Source organism: Pipistrellus hanaki (assembly GCF_964339955.1).
Source record: "Pipistrellus hanaki genome assembly, chromosome: 12".
In the NCBI taxonomy this organism is placed as follows: domain Eukaryota; kingdom Metazoa; phylum Chordata; class Mammalia; order Chiroptera; family Vespertilionidae; genus Pipistrellus; species Pipistrellus hanaki.
Window position 1 is genome coordinate 47719073 of NC_140514.1, and position 22848 is coordinate 47741920.

Here is a 22848-nt window from a genome sequence, read left to right on the forward strand (position 1 = left end):
GATAAAATTTTGGTGGGGGAAAAAATCTAACCTTCTGTATGTTTCTGGTTCCAGGCCATCTTAAACGGCTTCCTGTTTGACTTCCCATCAGCTGTCAAGCAAACCGCATCCAACATTGTCGAAGCCTCCGTTGAGATTTATAACAGAATGAGTGTTGATCTTCTGCCAACACCAGCCAAGTCCCATTACGTGTTCAACTTGAGGGATTTATCCAAATGTGTGCAAGGTAAGTGTATGGACCCCTAATTCTCAGACTTTCACCCTCCCTACATTGCTAGTCACCCCACATCTCTCGGCAGAATTGTATGTACTGTACATAGTGTCTATGACGCTGGAAATCACATGACATGTCCCTGTTCAGTCACCTCCATCCCCACCGCAAGCTGACTACTTCACGGCTTCCCTCAAACAGCCCACACACCCTCCCATTTCTCACTCCCAGCCCAGCCGATGACTTTTCTTCATGTTGAGAGAGAGAGAGAGAGAGAGAGAGAGAGAGAGAGAGAGAGCGAGAGAGAGAGAGAGAGGCAATCATAACCAGAACTGCCTCATTTTCTAAATCTTTCAGGCAACCGACATCTGCCTTCCCTCCTGCAGAGGCTGGGCTGTCCCTTCTGCTCTTAGTCCTGAATCCCAGCCCCTCCTGGCCCTGAATCCCAGCCCCTCCTGCCTAGTCAAGGATTTTGTTCTTATCATTTGTTTCTCTTCTGCATCATTGGAGTTTCCTCTCCTATGGAATCATTCCTAACAGCATAAAAACCTGCCACAATACTTCCCGTCTTAGAAGATCATTCTCTTTGGAAACCACGTTGCCCTGCTGTTACCTCCGTATTTCCTCTGCTCCTGCTAAAAAGACCCTTAGAATGGTCTCACCTCACTGTCTCCTTACTTCCTCCAGTTCCATTCTTTAGCATATTCCAGTTAAGCACTTATACTTGACACTGCACTGAACTACTTTTCCCTGCCTCTCTATCCTGCCCAGTCCATCCATCAGCTCTGTCTGAACCTTAACCTCTCAGCAGCGTTGGCTCAACTCCCCCCTCCTTCTCTCTTGAAGCCCTTCTTTCTCTGACCTCCTAGGGCACCCACTCTCTGGGGTTCCCTCCCCTCTCTCTGGCTACTGCTGCGCAGTCTCTTTGATTGCTGTCTCTCTTCTTCCCTACCTCAAAATGTTGGGATGGCCCAGAACTCTTACTTCAGTTCCTTTTTTAAAAAAAAAATTATTTTATTTTATTTTGTTATTTAATTAGTTTTTCCATTGATTCTTAGAGAGAGTGGAAGGGAGGGGGAGAGACACAGAGCGAGAAACACATAGTTGGTTGTCTCCTGGTTGCCTCCCTCACATGGCCCAACCAGGGTAAAGGATCAAACCTGGGATTAGATCAAACCTGAGGTAATCAAACCTGAGACACTCTATTCTCTGAGCCAAACCAGCTAGGGCTTTTTTTTTCTTTTTTTTTTTTTCTGAAATCAGCTTTATGATAACAGTTTTATATTTCTTTTTTTTTCTTTTTTCGTCTTCATTGTTGAAAGTACTTCCCCCATTGTTCACCTCCACCCCTCCTCTGCCCCCCCACCCCCAACCAGGCTTTTGCTGAACTATTGCCTGCCCATGGGTTATGTATATATGCATATAATTTCTTTGGTTAATATCTTCACCCCCAGCTTCCCTCTGAGATCCATCAGACCTCTCTATATATTATCTACACAGACTGCCTAGGTAATTAAGTCAATTCTAGGATCTTAAATGCATCTATTAGAGATGCTTGCATACTTACAGCCTGTTTCCCCACTCCCTTAAGTGTCTGATTTGTATATTCCACTCCTTTCTCAGCAACCTCACTTAGATATCCAGTTGAAGTTCTTAAACTTGGCAGCTCTGAATTCTTGCTTCATGCCTCCTTTCCACCCAGGTGTACCCCAGCCCAGAGAAGGGGACTACCATTAGTTGCTCTGGCCAAGAGCCTTGGAGCATCTTGGATTTTTCTCATTCCTCAATGATTCCCATCCAATCCATCAACATCCCCAATGGCTTTATCTTCAAAATATATCCCAAATCCTACCATCGCTTACCACTCCATCCACAGCCACTCTAGCTCCATCTACTGTCATGTCTCACCAGGATTTCTAACAGCAAGAGTCCCCCCCCCCCCCCCGTCCTGTCTCTGATCTCCTGCTTCCAGGCTGCCCACTTACCCCACCTTAGCTCTTAAACACTCAGCAGAGGCATTCCCTGTTCAATCTCTCAAGGCTGCTTCCCCATCACATGCCATGGGACTGAGGTCCTGTTAGATCTGCACCCAGCAGCCTCCTGCCTTCATTGCTACCACTTTCCTCCTGGCGGCTCAGGGGCCTCTGTACTTCCCGGGGATGCTCTTGCCTCAGCCACGTGACTCACTTTCTCTGTTCAATTGCCACCTTCCCCTCTACGACCCTTCATAGCAGGGGTCCTCAAACTTTTTAAAGTGGGGGCCAGATCACAGTCCCTCAGAGAGCTGGAGGGCCGGACTATATGAACTACTAATTCCTACTGTAACACCTCGGCTGCGCTCACTGCCCAAAAAACCTGGCGGGCCGGATCAGACTCCTCTGCGGGCCGCATGTGACCCGCGGGCCGTAGTTTGAAGACCCCTGCTTCATAGCACTTATTACCTGAAATCATACCCTAGATGTGTATCTGCACACATGTTTGTGTCTGCCTCTCCCAATAGAATGTCAGCTCCATTGGGGCTGTTTATTCAGCTCACCCATGCCTGGCACTGAATGAATGAATGAATGAATGAATGAGTGTCATAGAATGTCAGAACTGAGAAAAATCTTTTATAATATCTAGACAACTCCTCGCCTTATTTTGTGTACAAGGACATCAATTTTTGGTGATTTTTCTCTGTTTCTATCCAGTGCTGACTCTGTCCATTTCTCTTGTTTAGACATCACTGAATATTTTATTCTCAACAAAGATTCAAACAGACTAAAGTGTATCAGTATATTTTCAATATCTATGAAGTGCCGTAAGTGAAAGCTATTGAGCACTTCCGTGTAAATCAATGGCTGGCTCTCTGAAATCCTGCTTCCTTTTTTTGTCCTCATCAGAACCTAATTCATTACAAAACTCAGAGGAAATCCGTTGTTTATGAAAAAGACTGGGAATGAGGCAGGAGATGATGGCTGACGGCAGAAGCTGGGGATTGGCTTTCAGAACCCTGACCATCTCGTTTGGCCCTCGCCTCCCTGTTGCTCAGTTCTCACCACAGGTCCCTTACCTTTCCAACTACCATTCTGCTAGCTCCGCAATTCTCTTTTCCTTTTCCTGCCCCCATAACCAGGACTCTTGCAGCTGGCACAGCATCCTTGCCACAGGATGGCACCATAACTTGAACTATTCCTCCATTAAGATTTTACCCTCCTGCCCAGCTTGGTCCTGGAATTCATGGCTCCGTTTCTTTAGTGATTGCTTTAGACCCACTTTCTGGTCCTTAGACACTGTCTGATCTAGTCATTTATTTATCATTCGTCCCTGTTGCTTTTCTACTCCTACATTTTTTTAAATATATTTTATTGATTTTTTACAGAGAGGAAGAGAGAGGGACAGAGAGCCAGAAACATCAATGAGAGAGAAATATCGACCAGCTGCCTCTTGCACACCCCCTACTGTGGATGTGCCCACAACCAATGTACATGCCCTTGACCGGAATCGAACCCGGGATCCTTCAGTCCACAGGCCGATGCTCTATCCACTGAGACAAACCAGTTTCGGCTACTCCTACATTTTAGATAATTTCTTAACCTCAAAGTTCAGGATGCATTTTATCTCCGACAATGATACATCATAGAGTATCCAGGAAGTTCTAAATTTGAATATCTTTCCCCTTATTCTCACATTTTATCAACACGTCTTAGAAATGCCCTTATTCCTACAAATATTAGCTGAAAATAATTAAATGTTTAACCCTTTCAAGAAACATATCATACACGACACACACATGCATGTGCAATGTGAGCTACAGAAAAAAAAAAAAAAAAGAAAAGAAAAGAAAAGAAAAAAACACACCTATAGAAATCCCCTGTTATTCCAAAGCGGCATGGAGGCTACCAGCCATGCTGTAAGGTGCCTCTGTCAGCGTGCACCAGTGCTCATGGTAGAGACTCCCCAGCACCCCCTGCACACTGTGAGGAGCTCCAGGGAAGGGTCCCCTAGAGAACGAACACATCCTGCACTTCTGTACGTCATTGCTTTTGCTGTAACTTGAAATTGTTAGAACTGTGTTTGCAGTAACAATTTATATTAATACAAAAAATACTCAGAATAATTTGAGCAGAAGCCAGAAGGATGAGCACTGAATGTTGGGAAACAATAAGAGAGGACATTGAGAAAGAGAATTACAGGCCAATATCCCTCATGAATTTAGATGCCAAAATCCTCAACAAAATTCTAGCAAACCAGCTCCAGCAGCACATCAGAAAGATCATACACCATGACCAAGTAGCATTTATTCCGGGAATGTAAGGATGGTACAATATCCGCAAATCAGTAAACGTGATACAACACATAAACAAATTGAGAGATAAAAATCATATAGTCATATCAATTGATGCAGAAAAGGCATTTGATAAAATCTAACACCCTTTCCTGATAAAAACTCTCAACAAGGTGGGAATAGAAGGATCATACCTCAACGTAATAAAAGCTGTATATGATAAACCCACAGCAAACATCATACTCAATGGGCAAAAACTAAAACGATTCCCTCTAAGAACAGGAACAAGACAGAGATACCCACTCTCACCACTCCTGTTTGACATAGTACTGGAAGTACTAGCCACTGCAATTAGACAGGAAGAAGAAATAAAATGCATCCAAATTGAAAAAGAAGAAGTAAAATTGCCCTTATTTGTAGATAACATGATATTGTACATAAAAAAAAAAACTCCATAAAAAAACTAATAGATTTAATAAATTAATTCGGCAATGTAGCAAGATACAAAATTAACACCAAGAAATCTATGGCATTTCTATACACCAATAGTGAACTTACAGAAACAGAGACTAAAAAAGCAATCCCATTTGCCATGGCACCAAAAAAATTAAGATACCTAGGAATAAACTTAACTAAAGAGGTAAAAGACCTATACACAGAAAACTATATGACACTGAAAAAAAAGATAGAGTAAGATGTAAACAGATGGAAGAACATACCATGTTCATGGATTGGTAGAATCAACATCATCAAAATATCCATACTTCCCAAAGCAATTTATAAATTCAATGCACTCCCCATTAAAATACCAACAGCATATTTCACAGACCTAGAAAGAACTCTCCAAAAATTCATCTGGAACAAAAAAAGACCCTGAATAGCCACAGCAATCCTGAGAAAGAAGAATAAAGTAGGAAGGATCTCAATACCAGACTTCAAGCTGTATTACAAAGCCACTGTTCTCAAAATAGCCTGATACTAGCACAAGAACAGACATATAGATCAATGGAATAGAATTGAGAATCCAAATATCAACCCAAATCACTATGCTCAATTAATATTTGACAAAGGAGGCATGAATATACAATGAAGTCAAGACAGTCTCTTCAATAAATGGTGTTGGGAAAATTGGACAGAAACATGCAAAAGAATTAAACTAGATCACCATCTTACAACATACACAAAAATAAACTCAAAATGGATACAGGACTTAAACATAAGACAGGAAACCATAAAAATACTAGAGGCGTCCACAGGCAGCAAAATCTCAGACATATGCTGAAAGAACTTCTTCGCTGACACTGCCCTTAGGGTAATGGAAGCTAAAGAGAAAATAAACAAATGGGACTACATCAAAATAAAAAGCTTTTTTACAGCAAAAAAAACCATCAACAAAACAACAAGAAAGCCCACTGTATGGGAAAACGTATTTGCAAGTGATAAAGGTTTAATCTCCAACATCTACAGACAGCTTATACAACTTAATAAAAGGGAGATAAATGATCCAATTAAAAAATGGGCAATGGACCTAAATAGAATCTTTTCAAAAGAAGACAGAAGGAAGGCCAAGAGGCACATGAAAACATGCTCAAAGTCACTAATTATCCGAGAGATGCAAATCAAAACGACAATGCGGTACCATCTCACACCTGTCAGAATGGCTATTATCAACAAATCAACAAACGACAAGTGCTGGCGAGGATGCGGATATAAAGGAACCCTCGTGCACTGTTGGTGGGAATGCAGACTGGTGCAACCACTGTGGAGACAGTATGGAGTTTCCTCAAAAAACTGAAAATGGAACTCACATTTGACCCAGTAATCCCACTCCTAGGAATATATCCTAAGAAACTAGAAACACCAATCAAAAACAATATATGCACCCCTATGTTCATAGCAGCACAATCTACAATAGCTAGGATTTGGAAACAGCCTATGTGCCCTTCAGCAGATGATTGGATCAAAAACCTTTGGTACAACTACACAATGGAATACTATGCTGCCATAAAAAAGAAGGAATTCTTATCATTTGCAGTGATCTGGATGGAACTGGAGAACATTATGCTGAGTGAAATAAGCCAGTCAATGAAAGAAAAACACCGCTTGATCTCACTCATTTATAGATAATAAGGAACATTATAAACTGATGAACAAAAAGATAGATACGGAGACAGTAAAGAAACAAACAGACTGTCAAATTACAGTGGGGAGGGTAGGGATGTATGGGGAGATAAGAGATCAACCAAAGGCCGAAACCGGTTTGGCTCAGTGGATAGAGCGTCGGCCTGCGGACTGACAGATCCCAGGTTCGATTCTGGTCAAGGGCATGTACCTTGGTTGTGGGCACATCCCCAGTAGTGGTGTGCAAGAGGCAGCTGATCGATGATTCTCTCTCATCGATGTTTCTAACTCTCTATCTCTCTCAATTCCTCTCTGTAAAAATTCAATAAAATATATTTTTAAAAAAAAAGAGAGAGAGAGAGAGAAGATCAACCAAAGGACTTGTATGCATGCATATAAGCATAAACAATGGACGAAAAACTATGGGGAGGGAGGGTATGTATGGAAGTGGGAGGGGGGTGGGATTGGTAAGGTGTGTACACATATAATACCTTAATAAAAAAAAAAGTAAAAATACAGATTTGGAAGGTTTAAAGAGAGAGAGAGAGGGAGAGAGAGAGAGAGAGAGAGAGAGAGAGAGAGAGAGAGAGGACATTGATGTTTTGAAAACAGTGTGAAGGTTGGGATCAGGAAAGTTGCTTGATGAAAATATATATTTTAAAGTGACACTCCTCACTTAATGTGCTACAACTGAATGTAATAATAAGATGAACATTGCTTACACCTCACATGTTCAGGGAAAGAAACACAAAGCAAGCAAAAAAGATAGATGTTGTCATGTGTCCCAATTTTACTTTCAAAAAAACAAGGTCACTGTTACTACATGTGTATATCCATGGGTGAAGAACCCATTTCTGGTAGTGTAAGAATCAAGTTGGACTTAAGGATCTTATAGATCATAAACCTAATACTATATGTTCCACAAGTGTTGAATTTTTCTTCTTTCCTTTTCTTCAAAACAGGTATCCTCCAGTGTGATCCAGGAACAATAAGAGAAGAAATGCAGATATTTCGACTATTTTGCCATGAATGTCAAAGAGTCTTCCATGATCGCCTGATTAATAATGAAGACAAGGAATATTTCCATGTTATTTTGACAGAAATGGCCAGTAAGTATGAATCTTTATTCAGCTGTATGCTTGTTTTTTAGTAGAAAAGCAAATTTGGTTTCTATAAAGGAAAATTAAAATGATCTTATATAGGGTAAAGCAAAGTGAATTTTAGTCATTCCTAAATAAAAGTTTTCAATGCCTCGCTTATATAAAACTAGGCGCCCAGTGCAGGAATTCGTGCACCTTGAAAGGAACTGTGGACCCTGAGGCTGTGATGGGCACAGAGGCAGGCCTTGGCCCATCCTCCGCACCCCTGCCAGGCCCCTCCCACCTCAGCCCCTGGTCCCCTGTCTGCATGCAGCCTCACTCCCATCGCTGCTCCCATGTGCTGACTGCCCCAGCCCCGCTTGCACCTGCTGATGGTGTGGAGCAATTACGACTGGTGCCAGCAGCAGGTGCAACTGGGGCCATCAGCAGGTGCAAGTGGTGGCTGCTGCCCCGATTGTCCCTCAGGAACAGGGCAAGGTGGAGAAGCCCTGAGGGGCGATCGGGATCAGCAGCCACCACTTGCACCCAGTGATGGAGCTGAGCAATCAGGATCAGGGTGCTGGCAGCTGGTGCAAGCAGCAGCTCAGGCACCAGCAGCAGGTGTGAGCAGGACTGGTGCAAGTGCTGGGCAGGACCATGGTGTGCAGGAGCAAAGAATTTTCAGTAACCACCAGAGGCCCACTCCAGTGACAGCTACTGGCACCCCACCTTGGTCTGGCACCCCAACTCACAGGCTCCACCATCCAGCCACGGCCGACGCCTGCCATGTTCCTCGTTCTCACCCTGGTGGTCAGCGCACGTCATAGGGGCCAGTTGTTCCACCATTCAGTCTATTTACATATTAGCCTTTTATTATATAGGATATATTTAGTACTATACAATTCATTGCATTGAAATTCAAGAAGGTTAATATTTTAATTAAGTATAGAATTTTAAGTAGAGGAGAGAATTCAGAAGAAACATTTTGTCTGATAAGAAGCCAGGATATTTCTAAAATATGTCTTATTAATTTGTATTCAATATCTATTATTTAATAAAATGCTTAATATTCTATATTCTTAACCTTAAACCTGGGAGATTATCAACCAAACTAAAGTGGTACAATATTAACTTGGCTTTCCCACAGATTTATTTATACCAATTAAGACTTCTAAGTAAATAGCTAATATTTTGATTTTGTGTTTTGAATAGACAAACATTTTGGAATTGCAATTGGCCTAGAATATTTTTTTAAGAAGCCCATCCTATTTGGAGATTTCCTGAAGGCAAGTATATTCTAGTGACTTGACTACATCTGAAGATTATAATTATATGAATGTTATAATTGTAAACCTTATAACTTGAAAATTATAAAGTTCAGGTTCACATTCTATAAGAACTTTACACCTGTGAAAATTAAAGATCTTGACTAGGGGTCAGCAAACTATGGCCCATAGGCCCAATTGGCCTTTTGCCCATTTTTGTAAATAAAGTCTATAGGAGAACAGCCACACAATTCCATTTGTACTATTTATGAGGTTACTTTTGCATTACAAGGCAGAACAGTAACAGAGACTCTATGGCCTGCAGAGCCTAAAATATTTACTATCTGGCCCCCAGAAAAAGATTGCTGACTCCTGATTTAGTTACATTCATTTTGATAATAGTTTGAATCAGAGGCCCATCAGGTATTTAATTGGCAAGAAGGTTTAGTCTCTTAACTCAGGACTGGACTCCCCCAGACTGCATGTACCTGTGCATCCTCCACTCAAATGCTTCCAGCAATGGTGAACAGTGCTGCCCTCTCCATTTCAGAGGAGCTCTAATTCTCAGCAAAATTTTCCTTGTATTAAGTTCCTCAAGTCTGTCACCTCAACAGCAGCCACATGTGGGCCCTAATTTTACCCTCTAGACCTGCCTAGAATAAGACTTCCACCTAAGCATCCTGCCCTTGTTGACAGGCAGCTGTCTTGTTTTACAAGTTGACTCTTATTTGGGTTCAACATTCCTAGTGTCTGTGAGAAGGAAGAGCCACACCTCCCTTGTTCACCCTGAATCCCAGCCACTGCTGATTAAACAAGTGAACGAACTCGTCACTGTGTTATACGGATGCAATTCCCCATCACTCTGGTAACCCCTGACAAGTACGAAAGAGAAACCATTGATTTGTATAAAATATATTTATTTAAATGTTACATTAAACACAAAGTCCAAAATTTGTTTTCAGGTGGGGTTATATTTCCCGTGTGTTTCTAGTGATATTATTAACGAACTAGAGGCCCGATGCATGAAATTTGTGCAAGGGGCTTGGCCCTCGCAGCCCCAGCTTCATCCAGAAGGTCATCTGGACGGTCGTTCTGCTGTTCGTCTAATTAGCATATTAGCTCCTTATTATATAGGATGGGGAAATAAAGCACAGGAAAAGAACAGTTGGACTCTTCTTGCATTGCCTATGGGCATTTTAGTCAAAGTTACCAAATGAACATGCCCAGGGCCGTTGCTGCAACAAATAAAAGACATCATCAATAGGTCTAAACAAGACCTCAATTCCCTATAGTTTGTACCACATTTCATTCTCAATGATTTATTTATTGGATAGGTGCTGTGTAGAAACTACATATAGTTCTGGCATGAATTTTTTATAACCATAACAGTCTGCCAGGCAGACTCATTTAATTTTTCTGATGTCAACAGCCTAGGTACAAAATTATGAAACCAGAGTAATGTATAGTAAGAAAAATTTTTTAAGTCTATTCCTGAGCTCCTGTGTCAATTTTGTTTCAAACAAAACTGAAATCCCAATATACTACCTGAGGAAGTTAAATTAAATAGATTGTCACTTAGACACAAAAATCTGAGTTCCCTTAGTCCCAGTTCCCTTGTTTTGAAAACCTTTCTAGCATATATGTAAGCAAATGATTAAATAACAACGTAGATAAAATAGCGTCCCCTGCTAAGGTCATGTGTGGTGTGTGTTTGCTTGTGTGTGTGTGTGTTTCAACTTATTTCTTCTCCTATAAACCATCTCATAGTTTGGAGCGGATAAATCTGATCGGGTTTATAATGACATGCCTGATATGGAGAAAATCGCAAATGTTCTCCAGGACTACCTTGATGATTATAACCTTACAAATCCCAAAGAAGTAAAGTTGGTGTTCTTCCAGGATGCAATAGAACACGTTTCCAGGTAGAGTGCTAAAAGCTGCCCCATATACATCGTTCTAATTTGTTTTGTATTAAAATGTAAGGATTAGGTTGTGCAAAATTCTTTAAATAGATAGACAAAGGTCTATAACAAATCTTGGTATAATTTAAGTTAGTTTTGATGTATCTTACATATATATGCATGAACTTTCTACGGTATCCCAAGGGTTGTTACTTTTTGCTAAACTTTAGTAGATTGGTTTTTGTTTGTTTTAAATGTTATGGATCATTACAAAAAAGGATCTGATAAGGTGTTCACAGCTGAAATCGGTTTGGCTCAGTGGATAGAGTGTCGGCCTGCGGACTAAAAGGTCCCAGGTTTGATTCCAGTCAAGGGCATGTACCTTGGTTGCGGGCACATCCCCAGTAGGGGGTGTGCAGGAGGCAGTTGATCGATGTTTCTCTCTCATTGATATTTCTAACTCTCTATCCCTCTCCCTACCTCTCTGTAAAAAAAAAAAAAAATCAATAGAATATATATATATTTTCAAAAGTGTTCACAGGTACATTATAGCAAGGCTGATGTGCATGCCTAAAGAAAGAGGACTTCAAGGTTATAGAAAAAACAAGTTGAATGCAGGGATGACACTCAGCTGGCTGCCAGCCTTCCACGGAGAGGCAGGCCCTCTGAGAAGCCACATGTGTCCAGCTGAAATAGCTCTCTCTCTCTCCTTTGCTTCCTGCAGAATTGCCCGCATGATTCGTCAGGAGAGAGGCAATGCTCTGCTCGTCGGAGTAGGTGGCACCGGAAAGCAGTCTCTCACGAGACTTGCAGCTCACATCTGTGGTTACAAATGTTTACAGATTGAACTGTGTCGGGGATATCATTATGAGAGTTTTCATGACGACCTGAGGAAGTTGTACAAGTTGGCTGGTGTAGAAGACAAGAACATGGTTTTCCTCTTCACGGACACACAGGTATGAATTTCAGTATCCAACATATCAGAACAGGAAAGGGCTACAATCACATATGTGCTCGAATCATTTTATGATGCTGCTCAGGGGCTTGTTTCCTCTGGAAACAAATGTCTTGGTCTTGAAAAGGACTTTTATAGCACATTTTTTTAATTTATTTTACCAACTATTACTTTCCCCTTTAAATTCTAAGTAAGTAAATATGATCAGAGGTTAAGGGGGTGAGAATGATTTTAGCTTTCCTTTGAGTGGAAGCATGAGGATAGCAGAAGGCAGTAAACTATTTCTGTAGAGATAGAAGAAAGGAATTACCTAAGTGAAATCAATCAGGGAAATAGGCTTTTCTCAACAAAAGGAAAAAATAACAAGCTATATTTTGGGGTTAAAGTGTCTTAAAAATTAAAATAGGATTTATATATGTCCCCAACAACCATTTTCACTGATTTAAATTTAATAGTAGAGAATTTTCTACATTCACTACATTTTAATATCTTAATATTAGGGGGGAGACCTTTATAGAAATTAGCCAGGGAATAAGAAAGCAATAGAGCTGATGCATAAATATTTTAAAGTTCATTTTACTTTTTAAAACACATATACTGGGATTAAGTCCAATCATAAAATGGGGGGAAATTTTTAACATCTGTGCCATGCAGTAAGTTCAAATCAGAGTATGTAAATTTTTTTTTCAATTGAGAAACACTCATAGTGAAATGTGTGCCCATCACTGGCTGTGGCCTCCGCCAATGCCTGCCCTGGTTCCTAGCCACAGGACTTGGAGGCAAGGCTGCGGACCCAAGGACTCCTTTATATATAGATAGATAGATAGATAGATAGATAGATAGATAGATAGATAGATAGATAGATAGATATATTAATTTCTTACAGAGAGGAAGAGAGAGGGATTGAGAGTTAGAAACATCCATGAGAGAGAATCATGGATCAGCTGCCTCTTGCACACCCCCTACTGGGGATGTGCCCACAACCAAGGTACATGCCCTTGACCGGAATCGAACCTGGGACCTTTCAGTCCGCAGGCTGACGCTCTATTCACTGAGCCAAACTCGTTTCTGCCCCAAGTACTCCTTGCAGCCACGGCAGACCCCCTGTGGTGCTGACCAAGATACATATAGTTGTTGACACTGTGGGCCCTAGTGACCTGAGCCAGAGACATAACGCTACCACCCCAGACCCCGTGCTATCAAACACCTCTACACTTGCCCTCCTGTTCTGTACTACTAGCCAGGGGTCATAGCAAGCCCCAGGGTGCCCCTAACCACAGGTGAAAGTCTTCTCTCACCAAAGTCAGTCCGTAGAGTCTGGAAGAGGTGACTGCTTCCTCAAATGTGCAGACACCAATGTAAAGCTATAAGAGTTCATGAAGAATCAGAGAAACATGACTTCACCAAAGGAATACAGTAAGGAAGATGTAAATACGACTGGCCCCAAAGAAATGGAGATCCACAAATTTCCCCACAAATAATTAAAAATAGTTGTCCTAAAGATGCCAAGAGAGCTACGTGAGAATGCAGATAAACAATCTAGCAGTATCAGGAGAATAACACCAGAACAAAATTGTGGAGTGGGGACATCACTAAGATGGTTGTATAAGTTGTTCCCATGTTACTTCATCCCCCCAAAATAACTATCAACTATTCATGGACAAGATACCAATGAGAAAATCTTAGAACAAGGGGCTGGATCACCCCGCTGGACACAACAGAGATGAGGACAGACTGCGTTGAATGGCAAGGGAGTGGCTTCATGCTGGTGCAGCATCACACCAAGAGGTATCCCCTGAGCCTGCAGTCCTCCAGTGAGAAAAGAGAGTCAAGGTGGGATGCCAGGTTATGCCGCATTGTGGAGCACTTCTTAGGAGTCTCAAGCCAGTCTCACATCGTGGGGACAATGAGGGAATCTGCAGGCCTTGACCACCGGGAATGTGATGGGTGGTTGGGGGACTCACAACAATCAGTATTTGGAACTTGACAGAATGAGTTCCTACCTTCAGCGCCCACATAGTAGGGTTAAGCAGCAGCTTTGCTCACCTGCGAAGCCAAGATAGGGGTACAGTCTGACCAGAGAACTGAGCAGGGCACAGGTCTGTCTGATTGGAGGTCCTCCAACAAAAAGCCTTCCCATCTCTGGAATCTGGTCTGCCTCCCTACCCTGCCCAGGCAGAAGAGCTGAGTCATAGCCCTGCCCACTGCTGAGGGTAGCTCTCAGCCCTCAACTTATGATGGGTTTATGTCCCAGTAAGCCCACTGTAAGCAGAGAATATCATAAATTGAAAATGCATTTATTTAATTTTTTAAAATATATTTTTATTGATTTTGTACAGAGAGGAAGGGAGAGAGATAGAGAGTTAGAAACATCGATGAGAGAGAATCATCGATCAGCTGCCTCTTGCACACCCCCTACTGGGGATATGCCTGCAACCAAGGTACATGCCCTTGACTAGAATCGAACCGGGGACCTTTCAGTCCCCAAGCTGATGCTCTATTCATTGAGCCAAACCAGTTTCGGCTGAAAATGCATTTAATGCACCTACTCTATACCGAACATCATAGCTTAACCTAGCATACCTTAAATGTGCTGAGAATAGTTACACTAGCCTACAGTTGGGCAAAATCATCTAACACAAAGCTTATTTTGAATACACTGTTGAATATCTCTTAAAAGCCTATCTCTTTCATACCATGGTAAAGTTGAAAACTGGTAAGTTGAATCATCATAAGTCAGGGACTATCTGTATATAAATGGTTCCAAAGTTTGAGCAGATTTTTTAACGAAAATTAAAAAATATGGGAAAATATTTGCCCTTGCTACTAGTAATAATCAAAGAACTGCAAATTAAATTCTCCCAAAGAGAACATTTACACTCCCCACATTACCAACATTACATGTTAAAGGTTAATGAAGTCATTCTTGAATTGAATAGGAAACTTTAAATTTTTCAAAATTCAGAAAACATTCATGTACTTTAATTGCTAATCTCACTCCTGGGAATTTATCCCCAGGAAATAATCCAGCCAGGGAGAAAAGCTAGGGGCCTAAATATGTTCTTATGATGTCTGTAAGACTGTAAACTATATCAGTTTATGTATCTGTATGGCACATCAGCTCAATGGTGTGCTATGCTCCCATTAATAATTATAAATATGATGAGTACTCTACAGAACTATGGATTAATATTTACAACATAATCTTCGCTGAAAGGAACAGACTATAAAATGCTTGTACATATGACCAAACCATGTAAAAGGTGATGCCAAATATCAATGTGCTCACTACATTAGAATATTAAGATTCTAAGTTTTAAGATTATTTTCTCTTAAAGATAAAACTAACTGAATGTAAACTTTGAAAAAAATATTTGCTTTATACTTTACAATGTAAAACGGTTGCATGAGTTATAATGATCACTCTGCTTCCTTCTACAGATTGTAGTGGAAGAGTTTCTAGAAGATATAAATAACATCTTGAACTCAGGTGAAGTGCCTAACTTATTTGAAAAGGATGAACTGGAGCAGGTTTTAGCAGCCACCAGACCAAGAGCTAAAGAAGTCGGAATTTCCGAGGGAAATAGGGATGAGGTAGGACATGTGAGAATGGCTATATGCCTCTATAGAACAAAAAATGGTCTTAGCCTTCTTAAAAAGGGTCCACAAATCTCCTTAAGGAGTCTGTGGTAGAATTTCTTTACCAGTATAATTGGTTTCTTTAGTAATTCTTCGTATTTTATATCCTGCATTCAAAGCAATGGTTCACCAGACTCCCAAAGAAGTCTGTGGAAAGCAGAAACCCTACTGCCCCATGAAGGTCATTGTCTTGTCCAAAGATATCACATGCCCTCTGAGGAGTCCAGTGCTGTTCACTCCCTTGCCTATCAGCAAGGTTATGGCACAACTAAAACAGAAATGCATTCTCTCTCTCCCTGTCTCTCTCTCTCTCTCTCTCTCTCTCTCTCTCTCAAAATAATTTACACATTTACTTCACTGACATTTTTTAATTGATAATGGTAGCCAATACTTGTTTTCATTGTTGCTTCATCCTTATTTTAAATTGAAAAAAATATCTTTTTTTTTTTTTTACAGGTGTTTCAATACTTTATTAGCAGAGTCCGTCAGAAGCTGCATATTGTTCTCTGTATGAGCCCTGTGGGAGAGGCCTTCCGGTCCCGATGCCGGATGTTCCCATCCCTTGTGAACTGCTGTACCATTGACTGGTTTGTCCAGGTTGGTGACTTCCTGGAGTTGGACTTGCTTGTTTTTAAAGGAGTAATATGGCACTAGCTTTAAAGCCCTCTAAAAATTTACTCATATGCAAGAGATGACATTGACAATTATCAGACAAAGGCAAAGCAGAATTTATAAAGGAAGAGGAGACTATTGAATTTAGTGATGTAGACGTCAGTCATTTTGACAAGAGCTGTTTCAGTAGAGTTATGGGAGATAAGATTCAATAGAGAAGAGGGAAGAGGAATCTGAGACAATGAGTTCAGTAGCACCCCCTTATCCACAGTTTCAGTCTCCATGGTTTCAGTTACCGGGGTCAACCTCAGTGCAAAAATATTAAATGGAAAATTTCAGAAGTAAATAATTTTTAAATTTTGAATTGCATATCATTCTAAGAAGTGTGATGAGATCTCACACCATTCTGCTCTGTCCCTGCTGGGACATGAATTATTCCTTTGTCCTGCATAGCCACACTGTATACACTACCCACCCATTAGTCACTTAGTAGATATCAGGTCTGCTGTCAAGGTATCACAATGCTTATATGTAAGGAACCCTTGTTTTACTTAATAATGACCCCAAAGCACAGTGGTAGTGATTCTGGCAGTTCAGATATGCCAAAGAGAAGCCAATAAGTGCTTTTCTTTAAATGAAATGTATATGTATGTGTTTTATATGTATGTGTGTGTGTATATATATATATATATATATATATATATATATATATATATATCCAGCAACCAGAACAGCAGAATGACAAGAACAACCAGAATGACTGGTGGCTATGATGCACACTACAGCAGCCAACCAGCCTGATCCAGGCGCCGATTGGGCCTCCTGCCCCCCAGGGCCAGCCCAGCCCCCAACACCCTGATTGGGGATAGGGCCAGTCAGCCAACCTCCCATGGTCCCTCCCCCCGCCAGTCCAGCCTGATGGGTCCCCATAGGACAGGCCATTTGGACCCCACCCATGCACGAATTCGTGCACTGGGCCTCTAGTTTAAGAGGAAGAAAAAGCATGGTATTTATAGGGTCCAGTACTATTCACAGTTTTAGGCATCCATGGGGGTCTTAGAAGGTATCCCCCATGGATAAGGGGAGACTACTGCCAACTCTTTCAAGACATTTTTCCCCAAAGGAACACCAGGATATGAGTAATAGCTAGAGTGGTATGTGTAGCAAAGAGAGACGTATTTTTAAGTGAGAAGCACAAACAGCATATATGTGTGCTGATGGAAATGATGCAGAAAAAAAGAAATAATTGATGGCACAGCAGACAGAGCTAAGGGTTGTTATATCAATGTCTTTGAGTAGACAAGGAAGGATAACATCAAGTCATCAATGAAGGGCCTGATTTTGGCAGGGAGCATGAACAACTTACCCCAGAGTACCAGGAAGGAAGGTAGATTGTATGAGCACAGATGCATATGCATGAGAATTCATTGAGGTTCTGTTTTCATTGCTTCTGGTTTGTTTGTTTGTTTTTTTATTTTTATTTTTTAGTAATGTGGGAAGCAAGGTCATCAGCTGAAAATAGAGAAAAGAGGAAGTATTAACAGTCTGAAAAAGTAGTGCAGGGTGTAAAATGTTCACTTAGGACGGTACATTAGGGATGCACTAGAAAGTGTAGACTTTCTGGGCTGCACTACGAACCTGCTGGAACTGGTTGCCATGAATTTAAAGTGAGACCAGTCAGCATGGCTGTGTGTTTCTCCACCAGGCTCAGCTGTACAGTCACTGGCATGGGGTAACAGATAGCTGCATTTGACTAAGGTTCAGGTGAGCTCAAAGAAATGAGAGAGGAGCAAAGGAGTTGAGGTAAGCAGGACAACGATTATAATAACGGGCCTCAAGTCCAAACTGCATAATAACCTAGTGAGCACATGAGGTCCTCATAATATATGGAATATATGGAATTATCCCAGAGATACCTAATTACTCATTCATTAATTAACAAAAACTTATTGAACAATTGCTATGTGCCAGACACTGTGCTGAGGAGAGCAAATGCAGACTCACATCTCCCTCAAATGAACACAGCTGTTCAGTTTATTAAACACTAGGGGCCCAGTGCATGAATTCGTGCACCTTGAAAGGAACTACGGACCATGAGGCTGTGGGTGAGGCATAGGGGTGGGTCTTGGCCCATCTTCTGCACCCCAGCCCAGCCCTTCCCACCACGGTCCCCTGTCCCCTGTCTGCTGTCAGCCCTGCCTGCTCCCGCTGCTGCCACCGCTCCCACACACTGATGGTGCAGGCCCCACTTGCACCCACTGACGGTACAGGACAATTGGGGCCGGCACCAGCAACCGGTAGAGTGGGGTTGGGGCTGGTGCAGTCAGCAGGTGTGAGTGGCTAATGCCACCCCTGATAGCCCCTCAGGAACAATGAGAGGTGGAGAAGCCCTGAGGAGTGATTAGTGCTGGCAACCACCACTCGCACCTGCTGATGGCGCTGAGTGATAGGGGCTGGTACCAGGCACCAGCAGTTGGTGCAAGCGGGTGGCTCCAGTCCTGGGGTCAGCACTGGCAGCAGGTGCAAGAGCCAGGCAGGACCGAAACATGTAGGAGAAAAGAATGTTCAGTAACCACTAGAGGCTCGCCCCGATGACAGTGACCAGCCACCTGCCTTGGTCTGGCGCCCCTGCTCACCTGCTCCATCCTGCTGCAGCCAATGCCCACCATGTTTCACACACTGCTGCCTACTGCCAATGCCCACCATGTTCCGCATGCACCCCCTGATGGTCAGCACACGTCATAGCAACCAATTGTTTGTACGGTTGTTCTGCTGTTCAGTCTATTTGCATATTAGGGTTTTATATATATAGTTCATAGGCATGAGTAGGAGTAAACCAGGTGAGATATACATTTTTCTTATTTGTTAAGTCACATATAATGGAAATGAGCAACAGATTTTCCAAACTCTCTTTATTTACAGTGGCCTAGAGAAGCACTTCTTTCTGTATCAAAGACATTTTTCTCACACGTTGACACCGGAGCTGATGATCTAAGAGAAAAGCTTTCCCTCATGTGTGTGAATGTTCACTTAAGTGTCTCCAATATGGCAGAACGCTATTACACAGAGCTCCGGAGACGGTACTATACCACACCCACCTCCTACCTGGAACTCATCAATCTCTACCTAACTATGCTCAGTGATAAAAAGAAGCAGTTGGTTTCAGTAAGTTGAACACACTGGCTGGTGTTGCTAAATGGTTTGAGCACCAAAGGGTCTCAGGTTTGCGTCCCAGTTAAGGGCATGTACCTGGGTTGCAGGGTCCATCTCCAACCCCAGTCATAATGCATGTAGAAGGCAACAAGTGGATGTGTTTCTCATGCATCGATGATTCTCTCTCTCCCCCCATGCTTCCTCCCTTCCACTCTCTCTAAAAAATCAATGGGGAAAAAATATCCTCAGGTGAGAATTAATCAAATATAAATATATATGTAATCATTTTTAAATGTTTCTATTACTTATCCAGGCTGGTGTGGGTCAGGGGTTGAGCATCACCCATGAACCAGAAGGTCATGGTTCAATTCCCGGTCAGGGCACATGTCCAGGTTGTGGGCTCGATCCCCAGTGTGGGACATGTAGGAGGCAGCCAATCAATGATTCTTTCTCATCATTGATATTTCTCTCTCTCTCTCTCCCTCTCCCTTCCTCTATGAAATCAATAAAAGTATCTCTTTTTAAAAATGTATTGCTTGAACTCAAAACTTTTGCCAGAATGAGTGGGAGGTCTATGGGCCATCTTACCTGCTGGAGTCCTCTCCATCCTGACAAGTGCCCTTGACAACCTACAATATGGCAAAAGCCTGTGTCATGCTGTTGGTCCATGAGTGTTCCCCTTCCATAATATCTATCACCTACATGAGTGTCATTGGCTCAGTAGAATGATATGGACATTGTAACAGCATCAAAGTTAAGCAGAGAGCTAGTAACCAGAAAACTTTCGTTAGGTAACAAAGATGGGGATTTTGTCATCTAATGTGCCAATAGTTCCCATGGAGAGCTGAGACTTTGGTGTCAGGCAGACTATGTACAACCGATGCTCTGCCTCTTTCTTCCTACACAACCTTAAGCATGTTTTACAAATTCTCTGTCTTACTAGAAAATATGGTTAAATATATCTCTATCGACCTCTTGTATTGTTGTGGAATTTAAATAAGATTGTGCAGTACTTGATATATGTTCTGATGCATATGAGGTACTCGGAAAATAGTGGCTGCTACCATCATCGTTATCATCATCATCAGGCTACTCACATGGCCTAAAATTTTCAACAGAATAAAAATGGATGCATTTATCACATATATTTTAAATGTTTTTCAGTGGATTTTTACCTGGTAAATGTCAAAGAACTTGACAGAGATTTTTGAAACCTGTCAAATCCCAACCAAGCTTTCTGACTCACCTCCAAAAAATGTTATTTCTACGTGTCTCCTGTACCAGATGCCACCCTTTCCATCCTAGTTAAAAGTGTTTAACCACTGGGAAGTAGGGTTTGGATCCACCAACCTAAGGAAGTACCTAGGACACTATCCCCATGGGGGTTCTCAGCCCTGCTGACCATCCTGAGGAAACAGGTGTTTAAAAGAAAAAAAAAAAAAAACTTTCAAGGATTTGAGGCTGAACATTGTCTTGAGAGAAACGATTTATTGAGCAACATGCTAGCCAGAAAAAGGATCAGGTCCCGGAACCCGCATTCTACTCCGCCAGCAGGAGGGCTGGGAGGAGAAAAGAATATTTATCCGCTGTCCTGGATCTCACAAGGTTCTTTTATACAATTAGTTTTGGGGGAAAGATGTAGGTTATTTTGGAAGAATTTACATTGGCTACAGACAAGGGGGTTGTGGGTAGGTGATGCTGGGAGAGTTCTGGGACGGGTGACTTGTACATCAAAAAGAAGTATTTAATGCTTTGGGACTATTTGGGGCAATAGTCCAGAAAGTTCAAGCATAAGCAAGATATGCTGGTGCCTGAGCTGCCTGAATAGTCTCTGAAGTAGGCTTACAGAAATTGATCAAAGGTTTCAACATACTATCAGGAATATGAGCAATCTGTTGTTAGTTTAGTCCTGTGCCTACTAACTGATTAACTTTCCTTGTCTCTTCCTCCCACTCTCCAGTCTGCTATAATTTAATTTAGGACATCTCAGAATTTTTATCTTGTAAAGAAAAAAAAAAGAAATTTTCTCTTGTAGCAGCTCTCAGAGCTGTGGCCTCCAGAAATTTCTGTCTGAACTTGTCCTCATTCATTCAACATGCTACCAACTGACCACAGGAAGAAAAAAAAAATACATAGTGAGCCCACAGTCCAGTGATGCCCCACTCTGGTGGACAGGGGGCATGGACTCATACCTACTGGTGAATGTCATGTTGTTATTGATTTCTTAGAGAAAGAAAGATGGAGAGAGAGAGAAAGAGAGAGAAGTATCAATGATGTGAGAGATCATTGATCAGCTGTCTCTCGCATAGCCCCCACTGGGGATCGAGCCCGAAACCTGGGCATGTGCCCTGACAGGGAATCGAACCTTGACCTCCTAATTCATAGGTTGACAGTCAACCACTGGGCCATGCCAGTTGGGCATACAGTCACAATTTTAAATATTACAAACTGATTTGCCAATTCTGCAGATGTAAAATTCTATTACATGAGTAAGAAAGGCCAGTAAATGTATAGTTTCATTATAATAAACATTTTCATTGTCCTTTAGGCACGTGATCGGGTGACGAATGGTCTTACCAAGCTATTGGAAACCAACCTACTGGTAGATAAAATGAAATTTGATCTTTCTGCTTTAGAACCTATCCTCTATACAAAATCACAAGATGTTGAAGCCCTGATGGACAAATTGGCAGCGGATCAAGAAAATGCTGATCAGGTACGCTGACTAACTTGACTTGTGGGTGAGAAAGCTTTAGTCACCAACGGATCACTTATGTACAAAGACAAAGGATTAGATTTTTTTTTTTTAATCTTACATGTCGTTAAAATAGTTAAATGACAGATTAGCATTTATTTTAAGTTGTAAATAATCTCCCTTCAATAAAACAGTCTAATTCTCTCCCTGAAGATGAGTGAACCTAAAGAGTGGAACCCAAAGAGAGAGTTGTAAGAAAAGTAATGTCCTTGCGGAAACCAGTTTGGCTCAGTGAATGGAGCATCTGTCTGCGGACTGAAAGGTCCCAGGTTTGATTCCGGTCAAGGGCATGTGCATTGATTGCGAGCACATCCCCAGTTCGGGGTGTGCAGGAGGCAGCTGGTCGATGTTTCTCATCAATGTTTCTAGCTCTCTATCCCTCTCACTTCCTCGCTGTAAAAAAAAAAAAAAAAAAAAAAAAAAAATCAATAAAATATATTTTAAAAAGAAAAGAAAAGAAAAGTACTGCCCAAAAACCTAACGTACCTTTTCTTCTCCTGGAACAGCGGTCAGCAAACTGCGGCTCATGAGCCACATGAGGCTCTCTGGCCCCTTGAGCGTGGCTCTTCCACAAAATACCACAGCCTGGGCGAGTCTATTTTGAAAACGTGGCGTTAGAAGAAGTTTAAGTTTAAAAAATTTGGCTCTCAAAAGAAATGTCAATCATTGTACTGTTGATATTTGGCTCTGTTGACTAATGAGTTTGCTGACCACTGTCCCAGAAGGAACTGTCAATTTTAACTTTTTCTCCATTATTCTATCAGCATAGCATGAGATGCAGTAAGGGGAGGGTGAAATTCAGTATAACTAATCCTCTTTCCTCATCGGTCTAATCCAAAGGAGAAAATATGACATTATTATTGGCTTTGTTTTTAAGTTTTGAAATTAAA

At 41.6% G+C, this 22848-nt stretch overlaps 1 protein-coding gene across 1 annotated transcript in view; it reads left to right on the forward strand.

Moving 5' to 3' along the window:
* The window catches only part of DNAH6 (dynein axonemal heavy chain 6), a gene marked incomplete at its 5' end in the record, with an annotated part of 204336 nt that overhangs the window by 117563 nt on the left and 63925 nt on the right, over positions 1-22848 (forward strand). The window contains 9 exons of the mRNA XM_084900943.1: positions 55-226; positions 7562-7708; positions 8891-8964; positions 10711-10865; positions 11569-11800; positions 15241-15393; positions 15895-16035; positions 18973-19215; positions 21752-21919. Coding sequence (XP_084757069.1) covers positions 55-226; positions 7562-7708; positions 8891-8964; positions 10711-10865; positions 11569-11800; positions 15241-15393; positions 15895-16035; positions 18973-19215; positions 21752-21919 — 1485 coding nt within the window. The remainder of the gene's footprint in view (positions 1-54; positions 227-7561; positions 7709-8890; positions 8965-10710; positions 10866-11568; positions 11801-15240; positions 15394-15894; positions 16036-18972; positions 19216-21751; positions 21920-22848) is intronic.